The following is an 18679-nucleotide window of genomic DNA, read 5'->3' as shown; positions in this document are numbered from 1 at the left end:
CATTCTCTGGAAATACCACAAGAATCAATACAACCAGCGATGGTCCCTCCTCCACTATCTTCAAGAAAGATTAGGAACCTGCTACTAGGGAACGCTTTTGTGGCGGGTCGCGATCTAGACACCATGTCATACCAGTGCTGCATGGCCAGGTTGGTTGTACAGATGAAAAATATAGAGGGACCCCAAACGCCAAGAGGACAGGGTTCCAATTCACAATAAAATTACGAAATTCCCCTTAGGATAAAAATGCATAAATCACAAGAAGAAACAATACAATAATAAAACATTAATTAGCACAATATCATTAGGGAGAACAATTAAGACATAATAGTTAGTTTTCACAAACCGGCATATCTGCCTATTTTATCAACAGGTATCCATGAAAACATTCATGGACCCCTGTTGATACAGTAAACATATATGCTGGTTCATATAGACTAATTAATATGTCTTATTTGTTAATAAATAAATAATAAATCCGTCTTTGTAAAGCACGAACTACTCGCCCTTACGGGTCTCAAGGCGCTGGTGGCCGTCGTGGAAATTAAGTGAGCTATTGCCCAGAGTCACATGGTGTTGAGCTAAGCTGCCGCCGGAGCCGGGGATCGAACCGTGAACCCTGTGCTTCAAAGTCAACTGCCCTGGCCGCTGCACCACCCCTCTCCAACTTGTTCTCCCTGATACTATTGGGTTCTTATTGTTTTATGTTTGTATTATTTCTTTTGTGATGAAAATTTGATTTTGTGATGTATATGTGTTTTTAATATGAAGGTGACATCTGGTAGATAATATTAATGTGAAATTATTTTTATATAAGAGGATAAAGGCCATCTATATTTTTCCAAACTTCTGTGGTATTTGTATGTGGTGCATACTTTTTAAGGGCGGGGTGCATGTATAGCGAAGTGTGAGTGATTTATGCTGAGGGGACTTCTGTAATCATGTTGTACAGATACCAGCACCCAATGTAGTAGAACATTGATTTAGAACGGGGGCTACATTTTTATTCTCTACCATCCACATATAACATGCACTGCACACTGTTGTTTTTCCAGTGACAACCATGCCATACACATAAAGCACTAATGTGGTGACTATGGAACCACCGTCCACTGACTTTGGTTTCTCTGGTTTTGGACCTGCACCAGCTTCACCATGATTAAGATAACCACGCCATCCGGTAATAGTTTCAGATGGCAGTGCTACATGTATTATACAGTTGGTTGACAACGTTGGTGGAGTATTGTGCTTGCCACACTGGCATGCATAGCTGCTTGCAAAGAGACTTCTGGAATTGAAGAAGCAGTGTCAGATATTATCACTCGTAGGAGCAATCTGGAGCTTTCAAAATAAGTTTACCTTCTGCTGTTTTAGTTTTGGTATCAACTTGAGTACAAGAATTATTGGTGGAAAGGACTATTGATTTTGCCCTGACCAGTATTTTAAGAGTGTAGCAACCAACAAAAAATACCTCATTGACCATACAGTAGAATATATTTTACACCACATGTTCCTCTATGTACCCTCCTTTGTTTTTTTATGTGAATTTGAAACATTGGTGTTCTGAAAAATGTGCGTCTGTAAGCCCACCCTTCAGACCTTCCAGTCACATCACCTTCAAGTATTTATTCCATGGGGTCTATGTCGCCATCCCCATTTATACGTAGTCCCTCGGTTCTAGTCCCCAAGTGATGAAACATGTCAGCATTAATTAAAAGGAGGGCCAGACATAGACACACACATGGTGTGTCCAGCGGAAGAGTATTTTAGAGAACTACAAGATTAATATTTAGCAGTGGCCCCTGTAATGCACTGAAATCTCAAAGGCTTAACTTCTCTTTAACCAAACAGGACAGAGGCTCCAAAATAATATTGTCTGTCTGTATCAGCATTGAGTCCGGTGTCTGTAGCAACTGTGATTCCCACTTGAGACAGAAGAAAGACTTTTAGAGCCAGCTCTGCAATTTTATTATGTTCTAGGAGTCAATTTCCCCATGACTGTTGAATCAGCCATATGGGTCCCCTGATCTTTCACTGATAAGTCTGTGATTATGGATTGAGTTGAGAGAGGCAATTGAAAGAGCACTCGTGTCAGCATATTGTTTCTCTAGCACCAGGAGGCAAATAATTGCTTAACTAATCCATTCACTTTGTCACTAGGCTCCAAGAAAGCCTGCCGTGTCTCAGGTGGAGGATTGGGTTTGCCACAATGTGGATGAACCAAACCATGTAACCCTTTAGTGAGGACAATTGCCTGTTTGCCGTGAACCTGCTTAGATTTGTCAGCATTTTAAGATTATTGATAATAGACTATCTTTCAAACAAGACAATTATGCTTTTTTGTGTCAATGTATTTTATGACTTACTTTGGGTACGGTCCCAGAAGATTTTCACCCTCAACCAGAGCAAAGGCAGCTTCTATAATATTTCCAAAATCCTGTTTCCTTATTATAGACATGTAAGCCATTCTCATGGCCACTTCATTTCTATTATGTTCATGAATGGAAGCTTGGAGATTTGTCAGGGATGTGGGATTAAGTCATTCACCTATAGTGAATCTGGTGCTCTTGTTCCTATATTCTGCCTATCAGTACCAGGCACTGACTCCTTTACCTGGCTCAGCTGCTGAATTTGGGTCATTGCTTGATAGCAAATAAAATTTTTAAAAAATAGAAGTATGATCCGCAAGCAGATAAGGGTGAAAGAAAAGTGTACATAAGCGGGGACATACGATTCATTGTTTGCCTAGTTGTTTAAGCTACTAGCACACTGTTTGGTCTTTTTAAAGTTTGTAGTTGATTAGAGCATAGCGGATTTAAGAGATTATACAGATGAGTATCTAGCTCAGCATTGCCCCTTTAATTATATGCTGCTTATATTAAGTTATCAGACTTTTATAATGTCCGTATGCAGTATAGATATGCCGTTTCAAAGTGCCTTGGGTGAAATGAAGGAGTGCGGTGGATAAAAGAAAGCATATGAAGAAAGAGTGGCTGAATGGGTGGGTCTAGTCCTTTTTCTGAAGTTTAGGAGGTTGTATTCATTGTGCAATGTGGCAGGGCAGTTTTGTATCTGATCGTGTTTTTTTTATACTTCTTTATTTGCAATAAAATAAAAAGAAGGCTGGTTGGGAATAGATGTACGACAATTGTGATATGCTATATGTTGACTTTATTACCACTGATTAAATGCTTCTTTTATGCACTGCATAAAACACTTTTTGGTTCCTGCTTTTTATCATGTGTTCATTCAAGTAAGGTCTCTCCTCTGTTTACCACAAAATATTGCCTGGCACTGAAAAATTGTTGGCAGCATGCCATATGCATCAAGATTCAAGTTTTGGTTGGCTTTAATTTGTCTTGCTTTTCTACAGGAGCTTTTGCGTCTGTTTGGCGTTCCGTACATAGTAGCACCAACTGAAGCTGAAGCCCAGTGTGCTATCTTGGACCTCACTGATCAGACATCTGGGACGATCACTGATGACAGCGATATTTGGTTGTTTGGGGCACGGCATGTTTACAAAAACTTCTTTAGCCATAACAAATACGTGGAATACTACCAGTATGTGGACATTCATAACCAGCTTGGTAAGACGTTATGTGTGCACGATCAGTCAAAGGCAATAATGGAAACTAGAAGTGTTTTGTTTAGAACATGTTGTAGCTTGTGACTGTAGCTGGGACTGAGAGGTTTAACTTAATCTTTTGGGTATTCATTGGGAGCTATCTTCCAAAACACTTTGTAATCATTTAATGGAACATTGTCTACTGTATCAAGAACGTGCTCTGATGGGACTGATGGTTTTGGTCAATTGGACGTAATATAAGTTAAAGTGTTAAATGCTTCCTCAAAGTACATAGCCAGAGGCTCATCACAGCAGTTAGTAAGAATTCTCATTTTGAGCTAATGTTTATCTAATTGTCTAGTAATTTCTTTCAAAATGTAATCAAACAAATATATTAAAGATCTGTGTGCTTGCAGCATGTGCTCTCTCAAATTACATAGTATTATATTTGCACTCCAGTGAGATGCTGGAACTTTGCAAATCCAGAATAGGGTAAGGGGGTGATACCTAAAGTTTAATATAAATACTTCAGTAGTAAATATGCTTTTTGGAAACAACACTAACAACCGCAGCAGGTAACTCTCTTACAAATAGACAAATTGGAGAAGCAACTTCTTTCAGACAAATTTAAATCCCTTCTAGTGTTGGCCAACCAGTCTCTAATTTTTGGGGCGGCAAATGGAGCCTTGCATGGTGGAATCTCACGCCTGTTTGTGGCAATAAGGTGCTTTTTCTAACTATCTTATGTTAATGCATTTCTTTTTAAGTTACACATTTTATATTAGTATACTTTTGGTGATGTTGGTTGCTTTAAAAGTGCCCGCCTTCAACACTGAATAGTCCCTAAATGCATAGGAGTGGAAACTGAGCACAGTGGTGCAATTATGAAGTAACATTGGAATTAGGTGGTGAAAGGAGGAATCAGTTTTCAACCTCCAGAGGCTTCTGAGCCAGCTCAAACTGTGTCCTTTTCTCTGGTAACTCATTCTGTGCCCAGACCAGACCTGGCCACAAACATGACTGTGAGTCACACATGCAGTGGATGTGAAGGGTGGAGTTTCTCCATAAACAGACGTTTCCAAGAGACTGATGGTGTCCTCGCATCCATTTCCTTCATTGTTAGAGCCCTGCTTCTCCCACCAGGCAATTAAAATATACCAACTCAGATTTTGACGTTGATGCCAACTTGCTATGCTTCATCACCAATGTCAAAATCGACAATAGTGGATGTCACGCACAAGCCCAAAAATCCCCCCTCGGTCCAAAGTAAAGTACACTGCATGACTAAAACCCTCAGAGCCGGCATTGACACCGAGGAGCAATCGAGAGTGCATGAGGGAGAAGGAGGCTCGACAGTCAGAACCCTCAGCTCCTGAAAGCAAAGTTTGGCCGTCGACAACAAGCAGAGAGTGCTCATGGTTGAAAAGATAAAGAAAACTCCCAAGGTTAAGAGGAGGCTCGACTCTAAAGAAAGGAGGTGTTTGCCTATTTAAAGGTATATGGAATCCCAGGAAAGCCTTCTCAAGGGAAAATTATCAGCAACACCTATTTAAAGAGAGCCTTGGACACAGCAGACAACTCTGCACGAGGACCACACTCAAAAGGCATGCCTGGCTATGAGTGTAGGCTTTCAAACAATAAGTGCATACAGCAGTGTTGAGCATTCCATTTAAAGGGGAAAGTCTGTTTGTCCCATAAGTGGACGAGTCACTGCATAGGATGAAAAAGGACACCTAAACAGCAAAGTCCATGAGGGCACTGTAGTTCAGATGTGGAGCACCCTGTGAGAAAGTGCCATCTTTCTTGCATGGTATGCCCCCACTTTTTGCTAAATTGCTGAATGTACTTCGATTGAGTGTACCCTGGGTTCCTGCCAATCGGGTGCCCAGGGCCTATGTTCCTTCCTTAAACCACACAAACTCCAAATTGGCAAACCCTAGCCACATGTCAGCCCCTAGTAAATGGTACCCTAGGTACCCAGGGCCTTGTGGCCAGGGAAGGCCTCTAAGGGCTGCAGCACTCATTGTGCCACCCTCAGAGGCCCTGTACCCTTACACACACACTGCCCTTGCAGGCTGAGTGTCTGGGTGCAGGACAAAACAAAGAGTCGACATGGCACACATCACTGTGTACCATGCCCATCACCTACACTGCCAAGGCATATGTCAGCCACCCCTCTAGCTGTGTGCATTACGCCTATGGTGTGGGCACAGGAGCAGGAGCCCTGTGCCCCTACAGTACCCGGGTCTATTCCTGGGCACTGTAAGTACAGTGCTGTCATTTAAGAGTACATGGTGCTGAGAGCTTGTCAAACACGAGCTCCACAGCACCATATTGGCAACACTGAAGCCTGGGAAGTTTGGTATCAAACTTCTCAGCACATTAAACCCACACTGATGCCAGTGTAGGATTTAATGTACTAAGCACCCCAGAGGGCATCTTAGAGATGCCCCCTTACAGCTAACTTACAATCCACGTCTGCTCTGAGGCTGCCCAGGCTGCCACACAGCAGACACGTTGCTGGACCCCTGGGTGGGAGAGCCCCTGCTCTCCCGGGCCTGCAACAATGCACATCCTGGGTGAGGTGAGAAATCTCCTCCCCCAGGATGAGCAAAGGGAAGCTTCAAAGGGAGGCCGCCATTTGGAGTTTCCCCAGGCCACTGCAACCCCCCACTCTGGCGGGAAGCTTGGCCGGAAACCCCATACAAGGACAGGGGATGTGCCAGCCTGCCCACCCCACCCCTCAGGTGGGGGAGGCGAGGTGAAGCACATCTCCGGGCTCTCGCCATCTTGAAGATGGGAGGCCCTACCCTATCAGGATTAGGCTACTGCCCCCCTCCCACAGGAGAGGGGCAGGATAGGGGGTGTACCCACCCCAGGACAAGGACCCATTGGTCCCTGGCCTTCACCTACCTGTAACGCCCCTAAATCTAGTATTTAGGGGCACCTGAACCTTCCTTCCTTAGATTCCAGATAGAAAATTACAAGAAGAGCAAGAAGAACAAAGACCTGCCCTGCAGCTGCTAAAAAGAGAAGAAGACACCAACTGCTTAGGCCCCAGCCCTACCGGCCTGTCGACTCTCGAACCTGCACCAGCGCGGCATCTCTCGTGGCCAGCAACCTCACCAACCCCGGAGGACCTGGCTACCTTTTGGCTCTAAGCCCCTGGGACTCCCATGAGTAGAGGCTCTACTCAAGAAACCTATTTTTAACCCCTGGCAGCAGCCCGGAACCGCGGACCCAACACACTCTGCACCAGCTAAGCCTGGCCAGTGCCGGAGTGGACAAAGACCCTGAGGACGACCCCACGGCGACTGTGACCCCGAGTCCGGCACCCAAGGACCCCCCTCGACATCCCGGAAGAAGCCTGCAGCCTCAGAACCAAGTGCCACCCCAACCGCGATCAACCAGAGGGTAAGATTCCCGACGTCAAAAGGCATCCCTGCACCCGGCGCCCTGCGGCCCCCTGTGCCCAATCCCGGGGTACCCACCTAACCTACAACTACCCAACTTACCTCTCGAAGTGGTGGTGGCACCTGAAACATCCTCGTCCCCGAGCCTGCAGCCTTTTTCCAAACCGGAACATTCCCATTGATTTCCATTGAGCGCCCGAAGGCTCAAAAGCACCCTGCACCCAGCCGCCCGAGTGGCCCTGGCAGTGCCCTCTCTACACTAACCTACTTCCCCACTTGCCCTGAGTAAGTGACCAGGAGCCCAGCTCCCACAGCCGCGTGGCTTGCCAGACAGCAGCCACCAACCAAGGCCCCCCTATCCCTCATAGGATAACATTGGGCCTAACTCTCTCTGCACCCGGCCGTCCTGAAACCGCTGAGGGTGAACCAACTGTACCTACCTGATACTGGGGGACCCCTGAGTCCATGCCCGGAATTTCAACTCTGCCAGTCGAGTACTTACCCTTAAACCGCTAACTTCATTTTCCTCATAGGGTAACATTGACTGGCTTTTTCTTCAAAAATCTTCTAAGTGTGAACTTTTCAAAACTGCAAAAATTCACCAAAAATCAGCCAAGTGACAAAAACGAATTTACTCACCTGCTCCCAGGTGAGCTCCCAGTGCTGGATCTTGGTGCCCAGCCCTGACCCTGAAAAGTGTTCACAACTATACTTACCTCTAACTCATTTTTCTCCCATAGGAAACCATTGTCTGCTTTTCTGTGAAATTTCTTCTGTCTATTTTTGCAAATTTGAAATATTCTTTTAAAATCGTACCATTTCTGCAAACGAAATTACTTACCTGTTTTTGATAAGGACCCCAGTCCTGGGTCTAGGTACCCAGTCCTGGATTACTAAAGTAACGATAAAGTACTCTACCTGCAATTTGAATTTCTTGCCATAGAGATCCATTGAATGTTTTCTTTGAAATATTTTCTAAGTGCTAACTTTTGAAATAGCTAATATTATTTAAAAATCATTACAGTTATTAAGTCGACTTTCATCACTTGATTCTGAATACTGACCCAAGGCTGGTTCTAGGAGCCAGACCTGGAATTCCAAAAGTAATCTGAAAAGTAATTTATTACAAATAACCTGAAATTACCATTGAGCTCAATGCATTGTTATGTTTAGGAAATAGGATTGTTTATTGCAACCAACTGTGACTGTTTACACAAATGTATTGCTTAAGACAAAAGTATTTATATTCAACCTCTCATTCTGAGAAAGTATATTTTTACCCCCTTTGTGGTTCTAAAAATAAAACCAGCATATATTTTATTTATATATATATAAACCATTGGCCTAGAGTTCAGTTGTTGAGTGTGTGAAACCATTTGCTGACTGTGTGTGTACAATAAATGCTTTACACTGTCCTCTGGTACTGCCTTACTGCTCGACCAAGCTACCACTTTTGAGAGTAAGGTCATACCTAACTTTGACCTCTATCAGCCTCTGGGGGACTGTGGACTCTGTACACCCTGTACCTATTAGGGAACAGTATATACAGAGCCACTTTCTCACACACCCCAAATAAGAGAATGTCCTATGCAAGAGGGTCACAGACAGTGACTCCTCATGTATCCTCTGCAGCACTGCATCCAGTTCACAGCACCACAGCAAAGTGGCAATATACCGGTTGGCAAAGGCAGCCCTTTAGCGGGATGGTGCACTGCAGGTGACTCAAGAGATGGCGCCCCCTGCATCCAACACCATCAAGGGGCAGAATTGGAGGCAATGGCAAACATTATCTCTGACAAATTTATACTCCACATCATCCAACACCGATATTGCATAGAACTCTTAAAACCACTGCCCACCATCAAGTCAAAGACAAGACCCCACAGCAAAGGGAATCTAAGACACCTGAGTAAGGAAGTAGCAGATTTGTTACAGAAAAGAGCAATAGAAAAAATTCCAGTGAAACAAATGGGACAAGGAGTTTACTCAGTCTGCTTTCTGGTACCAAGACCATACAAGTTATTGCAACCCATGTTGGACCTCAGGGTCCTTAATAGATGCATCAAAATGCAAATGTTTCAAATGACACCCCTACGGGAAGCCATCCCACACCTGCGAAAACAGGATTACAATACAATAGACCTCTAAGATGCATATCTACATGTGCCAACGAACAATAGGAACAGAAAGTTCCTGAGATTGGTTGTGGACGAAGTACACTACCAGTTCACTGCATTACCATTGGGGATATTGCCTGCACCATAGTGTTCACAGAATGCCTAGCCGCAGTGGCAGTACATCTGAGAGTGAAATTAACTCGCGTCTACCTCTACCTGAACGACTACCTGGTAAAAGCAAAGTCGTCCCAACAATGCAAAGACAACACAAAAAAGTAATAGAAACTCTGTGCAATTAAGGTTTTTTCATCTACAGAAAAATCCTACTGTATACCAGAAAGAGAAAATACCTTCCTAGGAGCCAGACTAAACTGATGAAAAGGAAATGCCTTCCCTGTTGCAAAAGGAATCCAAGCAATAATAGAACAAATGACAGCGAGGACAGTGGGGAGGCTGATGGGCATGATGGCATAATGTATACCACACACCAAACACCAGACTCCACATGAGACCAATCTAGGAGTGGCTACAGAGACACTGGTCACAGGTAACAGGGATTTGGTAGGATCTAGTTGTTGCAAAAGACAAGGTGCACGAAGGAGATGCAATGGTGAAACGTATGAAACATCACTGTAGGCAGGATCTTCAAACAACCATAATGACAGACTCATCCCACACGGGGTGGGAAGCGCATATGAACAAGCTGAACATCAAGGGCCTCTGCAGCCCAGAGGACGTGTTAAAGCATTTAAATGTCTTAGAACTCAAGACTGTCTTCTTAGCCCTATCAATAGAATGGTCAGGGAAATTTGCATATACTTTTCCACCGATTTTCCCCATACCCTCCCTAGTGAAAGAGAAGTACAAAGACATGTCTATGACTCTCATCCTCATTGCATTACAATGAGCCAGACAAGCATGGTTCTCAGACCAAATGCAACTAGTACAGGTCAAAGTCATTTCACTACCATTGCATCAAGACATACTAACCATGAAGAAAATCTAGGAGTTTCACCCAGAACCAAAAACTCTCAGTGGCATGGTTCCTGAAGACATAAAATTCTGACATTTGAAGCTCTAACAAAGGACCGTTGGAAGTCCTAATAGGAGCAGAGAGACCAACAACGAGAAAATGATTCTCCAAAAAATTGAACCTTTGTCAAAAGTGGTGCTCTGAAGAAATAGACTCCAATGCCTGAGCAGAGGATGCCAAAGCCCTGATATCCAACATACCTACTAGACGAGGGACTCGCACACATCACACTAACGGTACACCTAGCAGCCATTGTGGCATACACAAGAGGTGTTATAAGAAAATAGCAATTCCAAACACCAGTTGTCAAGAGCTTTCTAGAGGAAGCAGAAACACTGCCACCACCCAGAGCAGTAGCCACACTGACGTGGAACCCAAATCCAGTGCTTACACAGCTTATGATGCCACCCTTTGAACTCATGCACAGACCAGTTCCTCAGCCTTTCTGGTGGCCATTACATATATGCACAGAGCACCTACTCCAGGGACTTGCAATTTCATGCTTCTACTTCGCTCAGACAATACAGCTACCAGCCTTCTTCCATCAACCAAACTCACATGCAGGACACGCCTTCCACTCACTGGTCGTCAGAAGTGTGGTAAAGTACTACACACAGGAAACCAAAGCAATCAGGAATACCAATCAATTGTTTGTCTCCCTTGCTCCAAAAATGGAAAAAACACCAGTTTCAAAAGGGACTATTGTAAAGTGGATAGTCCAAATAATACAAAGATGTCATGCAGCAGCAGTGGTGACACTGCAGGAAAGATCAAGAGCACAGTCCTCAAGGAACAGTGCCTCAAACTTCTGTATGGCAGCCACATGGTCCTCCATACGCATCTTCTACTGTATTTGCATCCTAGCTAGCAAATATACACAGGTAGAACAAAAAATACTTAATTACCTATTTGCAAATACAAACTCGCTCTCCATCCAACCTACCTTGGGAAACAAGAACCTCGCAGATTGAAGAATTCCTGCATTCATTTGCTACCCTCCTACGTCTGCCAGAAGAAGAGTTAAAAAAAAAGAATTCTAAACAGATGGGAAGAACTATAAATCAAACATGAAGAAGGCCACTTAATTGAGAGATAAAAAGAACCTGACGATGGCGACCAAGCACTGAGACTTTCAGGGTGTACATCTGGCGTCACTGAAGAAGGGACATTACGTCAAATGGTCGACTACATTGTCTGATTGTTTTTAAGAAAGAGAGAAGAAACCGACAATTCCAGAGCTGGCCACAAGATGCAGAATAATGCACAGCATGTGAATCCAGAAAGTCTTCAAGCTTAAAAACTACTCCTACAGGTAAGTAAATTTTGTTTTTAATGAAGCTCTAAACGATGGCTTTTTGGAGATAAGAGTGAAACAAACATTTGTAGTGCATAGCAACCTCCAAAGGTATCTCCACACTTTGATTCAGGTGTGGATCAGATGAAAATCATAGCTAATGCAGGGAAGAGATGAGTGCCAGCCCTTACATTGTCCGAAGAACAAATTATGTTTGGCGCTAACTTGATGAGATGGCATTGTCTTACAGAATCTGGAATTGAGGTGGAAGAGATACCTGCATCCTGCCTGGCTTATCATGAGAGTTGGATCTTTAATAGATGACTTTGTGAGGAACAAATCTATGCAGGCACCATCTTACGGTGCTTGTTTGAAAGCATGCACTGTTAACTGAATACTTTGGTCTTAATGTTGCCATGACAGTTGTGACTAGAGTGGTAATAAGATTATGATCATGGAAAAATATTTAAGATGAATTCCCCCCACCCCACATGGGCCTGGTTAATGATTCATGCTCTGTCTATATTTCCCCCCGCTCCCAACAAAAAGTACATTGATAAAGCTATTTAGTTACCCACACTTGAAGTTGAGAATTCTTCAGAGACAGGGAGGGAATAACCTTGTTAGGGACTTAAACACATTTCTTCAAATTATAAGAATGTATTGAGCCGCATCTTCTGTGGGCAGTTTAGGAGATTAGGGTACAGTGCATAGTGCAAGTCATTTTCGAAGGTAGCAGCAAACAAGCTGCTAGCTTTTTCTTACCTCGCCACTAATGGCAGCATGCTTCCTAGACTAGGTCCCTTGTGGCAGGACTAATTAGTGCTTGACCAAGTTGTGGTCACCTACATTTGGAACAGCCCTCAATGAGCAAAATGGCTTGAATTGGTTCCACTTGTTGAGTTGATGACTCGCCCTGCTCAACGATTTTTAAGACAGTCAAAGAAATCTAGATAGTCAATGCAAAAAGTTTGCAAAATAAAGAACTTTTTAAAAACTTGAGCCTACAAGCTTAGATGTAGCACAGGAGTTGTAAAGCATGTGACATGAATTGTAGGACTTCCTTACTTGCTCTTACACCGAGAAATATATATGGGAGCTAGTTACCTGGTGATCAGAGGCAGGGGACAAATGTTCAGGGTGCAAACAAAGGCTTGACCTATGCTGGGTTAGTGGGTTTCGCTTCAGAAATATTTGCTACTATAATGATAAAGAGGTAGGAACAAGGTCTTAGGAAAGAGCCTGCCAGAAATCTTCAAAGACCTGGAACAGGAAGATTTCAGGCACAGAGCAACCAAATTATAATCCAGAATTGTTGAGAGGGGGGGAGGGGGGGGTAGAATCTCGAAAAGAAGATGCTAGTAAGTTGGTCTATGTAAGGATGTTGTGCTGCTGTGTAAAGCCCCTGGAGCTATGTGATGGTCTGTTAGGAGGCAGATGGTGTGTTTTTTGTTGAGATCTATGTGGGGTTCTCTTTAGTAAATAATTCTCTTGCTCTCTCTCTCTCTCAGGGCTCGACAGAAACAAGTTAATTAACCTGGCCTATTTGTTGGGCAGTGACTACACCGATGGGATACCAACGGTAGGCTGTGTCACTGCAATGGAAATTCTGAATGAATTCCCTGGTCACGGATTGCAGCCTCTAATTCGATTCAGGTAATCCTTTTGTAATTTTGATTACTAACATATTGTTGCTATTTAAAACAATACAACTCTTTAAATGTGATTAAAAATGTTCCAAGCTATACACTCACTTATTTTTAAGGCATCTAGGCAGCATAATTTAATACCTTTATTACTTTCATCAAAGTAGCACAAAAAAAATATTTTGACATCATTGCAACATAGTATTTGGACCAATACCATCCCATAGTCTTCCACTTTATTGCTCCTTAAGGCACTGAACAATCGCCTAAGTCTCAGCTCTACTATATGTGTACCCACTCTTATTATTGCTTTCGTTTATTAATTTTTTCTAATTTTCCTGTTTCTCTTGGTTTCTAAAGCCTTTTATGTTTTCTGTCTCACTTGAACAGGCATTTTCCCTTTGCCTCACTTTTTAGGTCAAAGCCTACCGGACAGCACAGCTGTCTGGTTTGCTAGCATCATCTTGGGGATATTCAGGAAGCTTCCCCTGGAAAGCAATCTGCCAATTGCTTACCATTGGCTTTGTGGTTTGCAACTCACATTTGCTGGCTTTATTTGTTTTAGACTGTCCAGCTTGAGTTTGTCCCTTCCCCTCTGCAAACTCTGTTAACTGTATTCTTCTACCAATACTGAATTTATGTAAACGAGCCTTTAAATCTTGTTCTTATCTTGCCACATTTACTGTGCATTCAAAGACAGAGGTCAAACGTCCGGCTCAGTCTTCCAGGGTGCTTGGTGTTTACTTTTTTACTCTGACTTCAAAGTGAGAGGATTTATGTGAGAATCATGCTGGCTACTCGGGGTGTGCAGTATGATGTTGTTTTCTGTTCTAGCATAAAACAAAATTTAAATGTCTGTAATTGAACTGTGGAGATATTTCAGAATATATCAGAATATAGAATGCACAAATGAAGCACATTTTGTGGTAATTCTGAAGTGTGGTGGAAACAAATATTTTTATGCGATCAAAACAAATCAATACACCTGGTGATGACATTTCCACACATTGTTAGTGTGCTGTATACTTTTATCTGTAGAACTGTAAGTCTGTGCAAATGTAATGGTCATTTCAATTGAAGATGTGTTGTCTGTAATGGGAGTGTGCTACCATACAATGCATACTCTACTCTGCACCACTCCAAACTTCTCCATCCCATCCCACGCCACTCCACACTGCACTGTACTCTGCACTGCTCCACTCTACGCCACTTAACTCAATGCCTCTCTACTCTACACCATTCTACTCTATGCCAGTGCACTCTACCCCACAGTACTCTGCACTGCTCCACTGCACTCTTCGCCACTGCACTCTTCGCCACTGCACTCTACACCACTACACTCTACTCAATGCCACTGCTCTCTACACCACTACACCATTGCACTTTGCGTCACTTTACTCTGCATCACTCTATGCCACTGCATTGTAGAGAGTGCACTCTACGCCACTCTACTCTACACCACTACACTCTACACCACTCTCTGGCATTGAACCTTATGCCACTCTACTCTGCGTCACTCTACCCTGCGTCACTCTACCCTGCGTCACTCTACCCTGCGTCACTCTACCCTGCGTCACTCTACCCTGCGCCACTCTACTCTGTGCCACTGCACTCTATGCCACTGCACTCTGCCCTGCACCACTCTACTCTACACCACTCTACTGAACTCTGTCAATGCACTCCACATCAGTCCACTGTACATCATGCTAATCTACTGTGCAGCCTCTGCACTCTGACACTGCACTCTACCCCTCTCTACTTTACTCTGCACCACTCTACTGTATGCCATGGCACTCTACCCCACTCTACTGTACACTACTGCACTCTTTGCCCCTGCACCACTGTACTCTGCACCACTCTACTCTGCCAATGCACTCTATGCCAATGCACTCTGACACCCTACTCTACAAGACTGCACTCTCTGCCACTCTACTCTGAACCAGTGCACTCTACGCAAGTGCACTCTACTGTGCACTTCTTAACTATACGGCACTCTATGCCATTGCACTCTACTCCACATTACTCTTCATTACTACACTTCACGCAACTCTAATCTATTCTGCATGACCGCATTCTACACCATTGTACTCTATGCCACTCTACTCTACACCTCTGCACTCTACTCTAGGTCACTCCATTGAACATCACTGCACTCTTCGCCAGTAGTCTTTAACACTCTACTCCACTGCTCCACTCTGTTCCATTCCACTCCACTTTGTGCCATTCTATTCCACTTTGTGCCATTCTGCTCCACTCTGTGCCATTCCACTCCACTCTGTGCCATCCAACTCCACTCTATGCCACTCCATTGTGACACACTATGCCAATCTACTCTACCCCACTAGACTCTAGAACACTGCTCCACTCTGTCATTCCACTCGCCTACACTATTCACGCTATGCCCCTCCATTTTACGACAATTTACCCCACTATACTTCACTCTATGTAATATCCTCCACGCCAATCCACTCTGCAACACTTCACGACACTCTGTGCCACTCCACTCTACACACCGTACTCTACAATATGCCCTTCCACTCTACAACACTCTACTCCCTCCACAATACTCTACACCACTCTACTCTATGCCACTCAATGACTCTCCACTCCACTCCATGCCACTCAACTCTAATCTACACCACTCCACGCCTCTCTACTCCAGTCCATAACATGCCACTCTACCTCACTTTATGACACTCCACTCTCCTTTACCCCACTAACTTTTACCCATGCTGAACAGCAGCCACGCTGGTGTACAACATGGCTAAAACCTCTTGCATAGACGCAACCTACTGGCATAGCCAATGCTTGTAATTTTATGTCCCCTTCATGTAAAATGTATCTTTCGCTTTCATCTCTTTTCTTAATTTTACCCTTTACAGGAGCTTCCTTTAATATATTTTTTGCCTTTCATTTATCACTTTCTGTGACATTTAGACCATTCCCTCTGCACAACTTTATTGTTCTCTTGCCTTTCATAATCTATTCCGCTGGGCCTTGTAAGTGCCCCTCACTTTTCATTTACATGCCTCCCTGTTTTTTTCTTAATAACAGATTATATTGATAGCTTTGGTGGTACATCATGGCCAGGGTGGCCAATTACATACATCCGATTATAATGTGTTACAGAATGGTACCGATATATCAAAACATCAACAAAAGCATGAAGAAAAACTAATAAGGCAACCCTGGCACAGGCGTGTACCTCTTCTCCCCCCGCAAAGAAATGCCTTCCTGTTTTTATACTCCCCATATCCCTGTCTCCCTCTCGGCCCCACTCCTTAAGCCTCTTCATTTAGACGTAACAGCCACTTACAGTCCATGCAACTGTGCACTTTGACTTCTCTGGCTTTCACTTTATGGCCTGGTCATTATTCCCTCAGCCTCCTCCATAGTGTTATATCTTGATGTGTCTCAAAATGCCATCTTGCATGAGCCTTTCCCATCCATACAGATGCACTTTTTCATATATAATTTCAACTGCCTAAGGCTTTCTCCTTAAGTTGGCTCACAGATTCAGGTCAACAGAGTGGCGGCTTAATGCCATGATGCATAGTGTATATCCATTTAACTTTGGGCTAATGTAGAACTGCTCAATGCTTACTTTCTGCCTTGTTTATTGACAACTATAGAGGTAAATTATTTCCCTATTAATCAGTTGCTCCTTTACTTGCATTGATGGGGAAGTGGTTGAGGACCGATGTCAGCCATATTCTTTATATATCTGTTTATTATATTCATATATTTGTTGAAGTTCCCCCTTTTGACCTGGTTTTATTGATGTTTCTATATTGATATTGAGTCGTCCCACTGTTCACGTCCTTCGTTGACCTCTACAAACAATGTTATTACATGACATCATGTTGTATTGAGCCTATTTTAGGTTACGCCTGCAAAGCTTTTGTGCTGTGCTTGCAAAATCTCTTAAAAGAAATCTTGAAAGGCGCTTAGAGCCCGCCCATTACTTACCATTGGTTGACTCCCATGTTACTCTTGTTTTCTGTCTTCCTGTTTGTCATCAGTTCCTCGTGGCCCCATTCTTCCTCCTTGGTTTTGGAGTTTTTGTCCATGCCGTGGAGCTGAACCACATACTATTTTCTGTGGCCATAGCCCTTCCACTAGCTGCAAGTATTGCCTACCAGGTTTGCTAAAGATTCTTGGGGACGTTCAAAAAGTTGACCTAGAAATGCAATCCACCAGTTACTTACCATTGGCTTTGAGGTTTGTAACTCACATATTCTGGCTATCTGTTTGCTGCTTTTGTTTGCTTTAGGCTGTCCAGCTCGAGTCCATCCCTCCTATTTCCCAAAACTTGTTTACTGTATTCTTCCACAAACTCGCTTTCTGTAAACAGGCCTTCAAATCCTGTTCTTATCTTGTCACATTTGCTGTGCATTCACAGACAGAGGTCAAATGTCAGTCTGTATCCTAAAAGAAGCTTGGAGTTTATTTTTCTTTCTCTGACTTCAAAGTGAGAGGCTTTATGTGACAAGCATGCTGGATAGTGGGGCTGTGCTGTAGGATGTTATTTCTGCTTGAGGAAGGCTGTACAGATGTTATTTTCTTTTCTAGCACACAACAAAGGTTAAATGTCTGTAAATGTACTTTGTTGACGATCAAATCAATACAATGGGTGATGAAATTTCCACACATTATCGTTTGTGTGCTTTATACGTTTATCAGTAAAACAGTTTGTGAAGGCAAATATAATGGTCATTTCAATTGAAGATGTGTTGTCTGTATTGGCAGTATGCTACCATACCATGCATACTCTACATTACCCCACTCTACTCTGCACCGCACCACTGTACTCTATTCTGCACCACTCCACACTACCCCACTCAACTCCACACTGTGTCATTGCACTCTTCCCTGCACTGCTCCACTCTATGCACTCTTCCCTGCACTGCTCCACTATATGCCACTCTACTCTGCACCACTCCACTCTATGCCAATGCACTCTACACCACTCCGTGCCACTCCACTCTGCCACCTTACTCTGCAACAATGTACTCTACACCAATGCACTATACACCACTTTGCTCAAGATCAATGCACTCTACCTAAATCTACTCTGCACCAAGTCATTCTACGTCACTTTACTCTATGCCACTGCACTCTACACCACTCTATTCCACACTGCGTCACTGCAATCATTTCTCCTCTATTCTCCTCTGCACCACAGTACTCTACGCCATTACTCACTATGCCACTCTGCTCAGTTCGGGCTAAACTGTTCTCATGAGAAGGGCCAAGACTGATTTGCATATGGCTGGGTCCAGACTGGTGTGGCGTAGTGAGCAAAAGAAATATTGATTTAACCCAGATCTCTTGACCGGGGGTGAATGTATAATTTATTCAGCATTCCATCCATCATTTGTTGCCACAGCCCTTTATACCCTAAGTGGGATGGGTATGCCCAGACGTGGGTCCCTTGCTCGCTGTGCCACTAATTTCAAGCTAGCCTGGCTGATAAGGGGTGTTACCCAAAAACCGGTCCAAGGATGCTTTTGTCCAGTCCAGGGAGCACTTGGCTTGGCCGGTCGGACTGGACTGTTCCCATGAGGAACAGGGTCAAGAGTGATTTGCATATGGCTGGATCCAAACTAGG

General features: G+C 43.7%; 1 protein-coding gene across 2 annotated transcripts in view; it reads left to right on the top strand.

The window, feature by feature from the left end:
* The window catches only part of ERCC5 (ERCC excision repair 5, endonuclease), a 162046-nt gene that overhangs the window by 66928 nt on the left and 76439 nt on the right, over positions 1-18679 (top strand). For both annotated transcript variants that reach the window (XM_085622541.1, XM_085622542.1), the window contains exons 12-13: positions 3374-3587; positions 12934-13078. In XM_085622541.1, coding sequence (XP_085478667.1) covers positions 3374-3587; positions 12934-13078 — 359 coding nt within the window. The remainder of the gene's footprint in view (positions 1-3373; positions 3588-12933; positions 13079-18679) is intronic.

The sequence above is a fragment of the Triturus cristatus genome, chromosome 8 (genome assembly GCF_964204655.1).
Source record: "Triturus cristatus chromosome 8, aTriCri1.1, whole genome shotgun sequence".
In the NCBI taxonomy this organism is placed as follows: Eukaryota; Metazoa; Chordata; class Amphibia; order Caudata; family Salamandridae; genus Triturus; species Triturus cristatus.
Note: the sequence above shows the minus strand (reverse complement) of the source record. Positions and strands in the feature narration are given on the sequence as shown.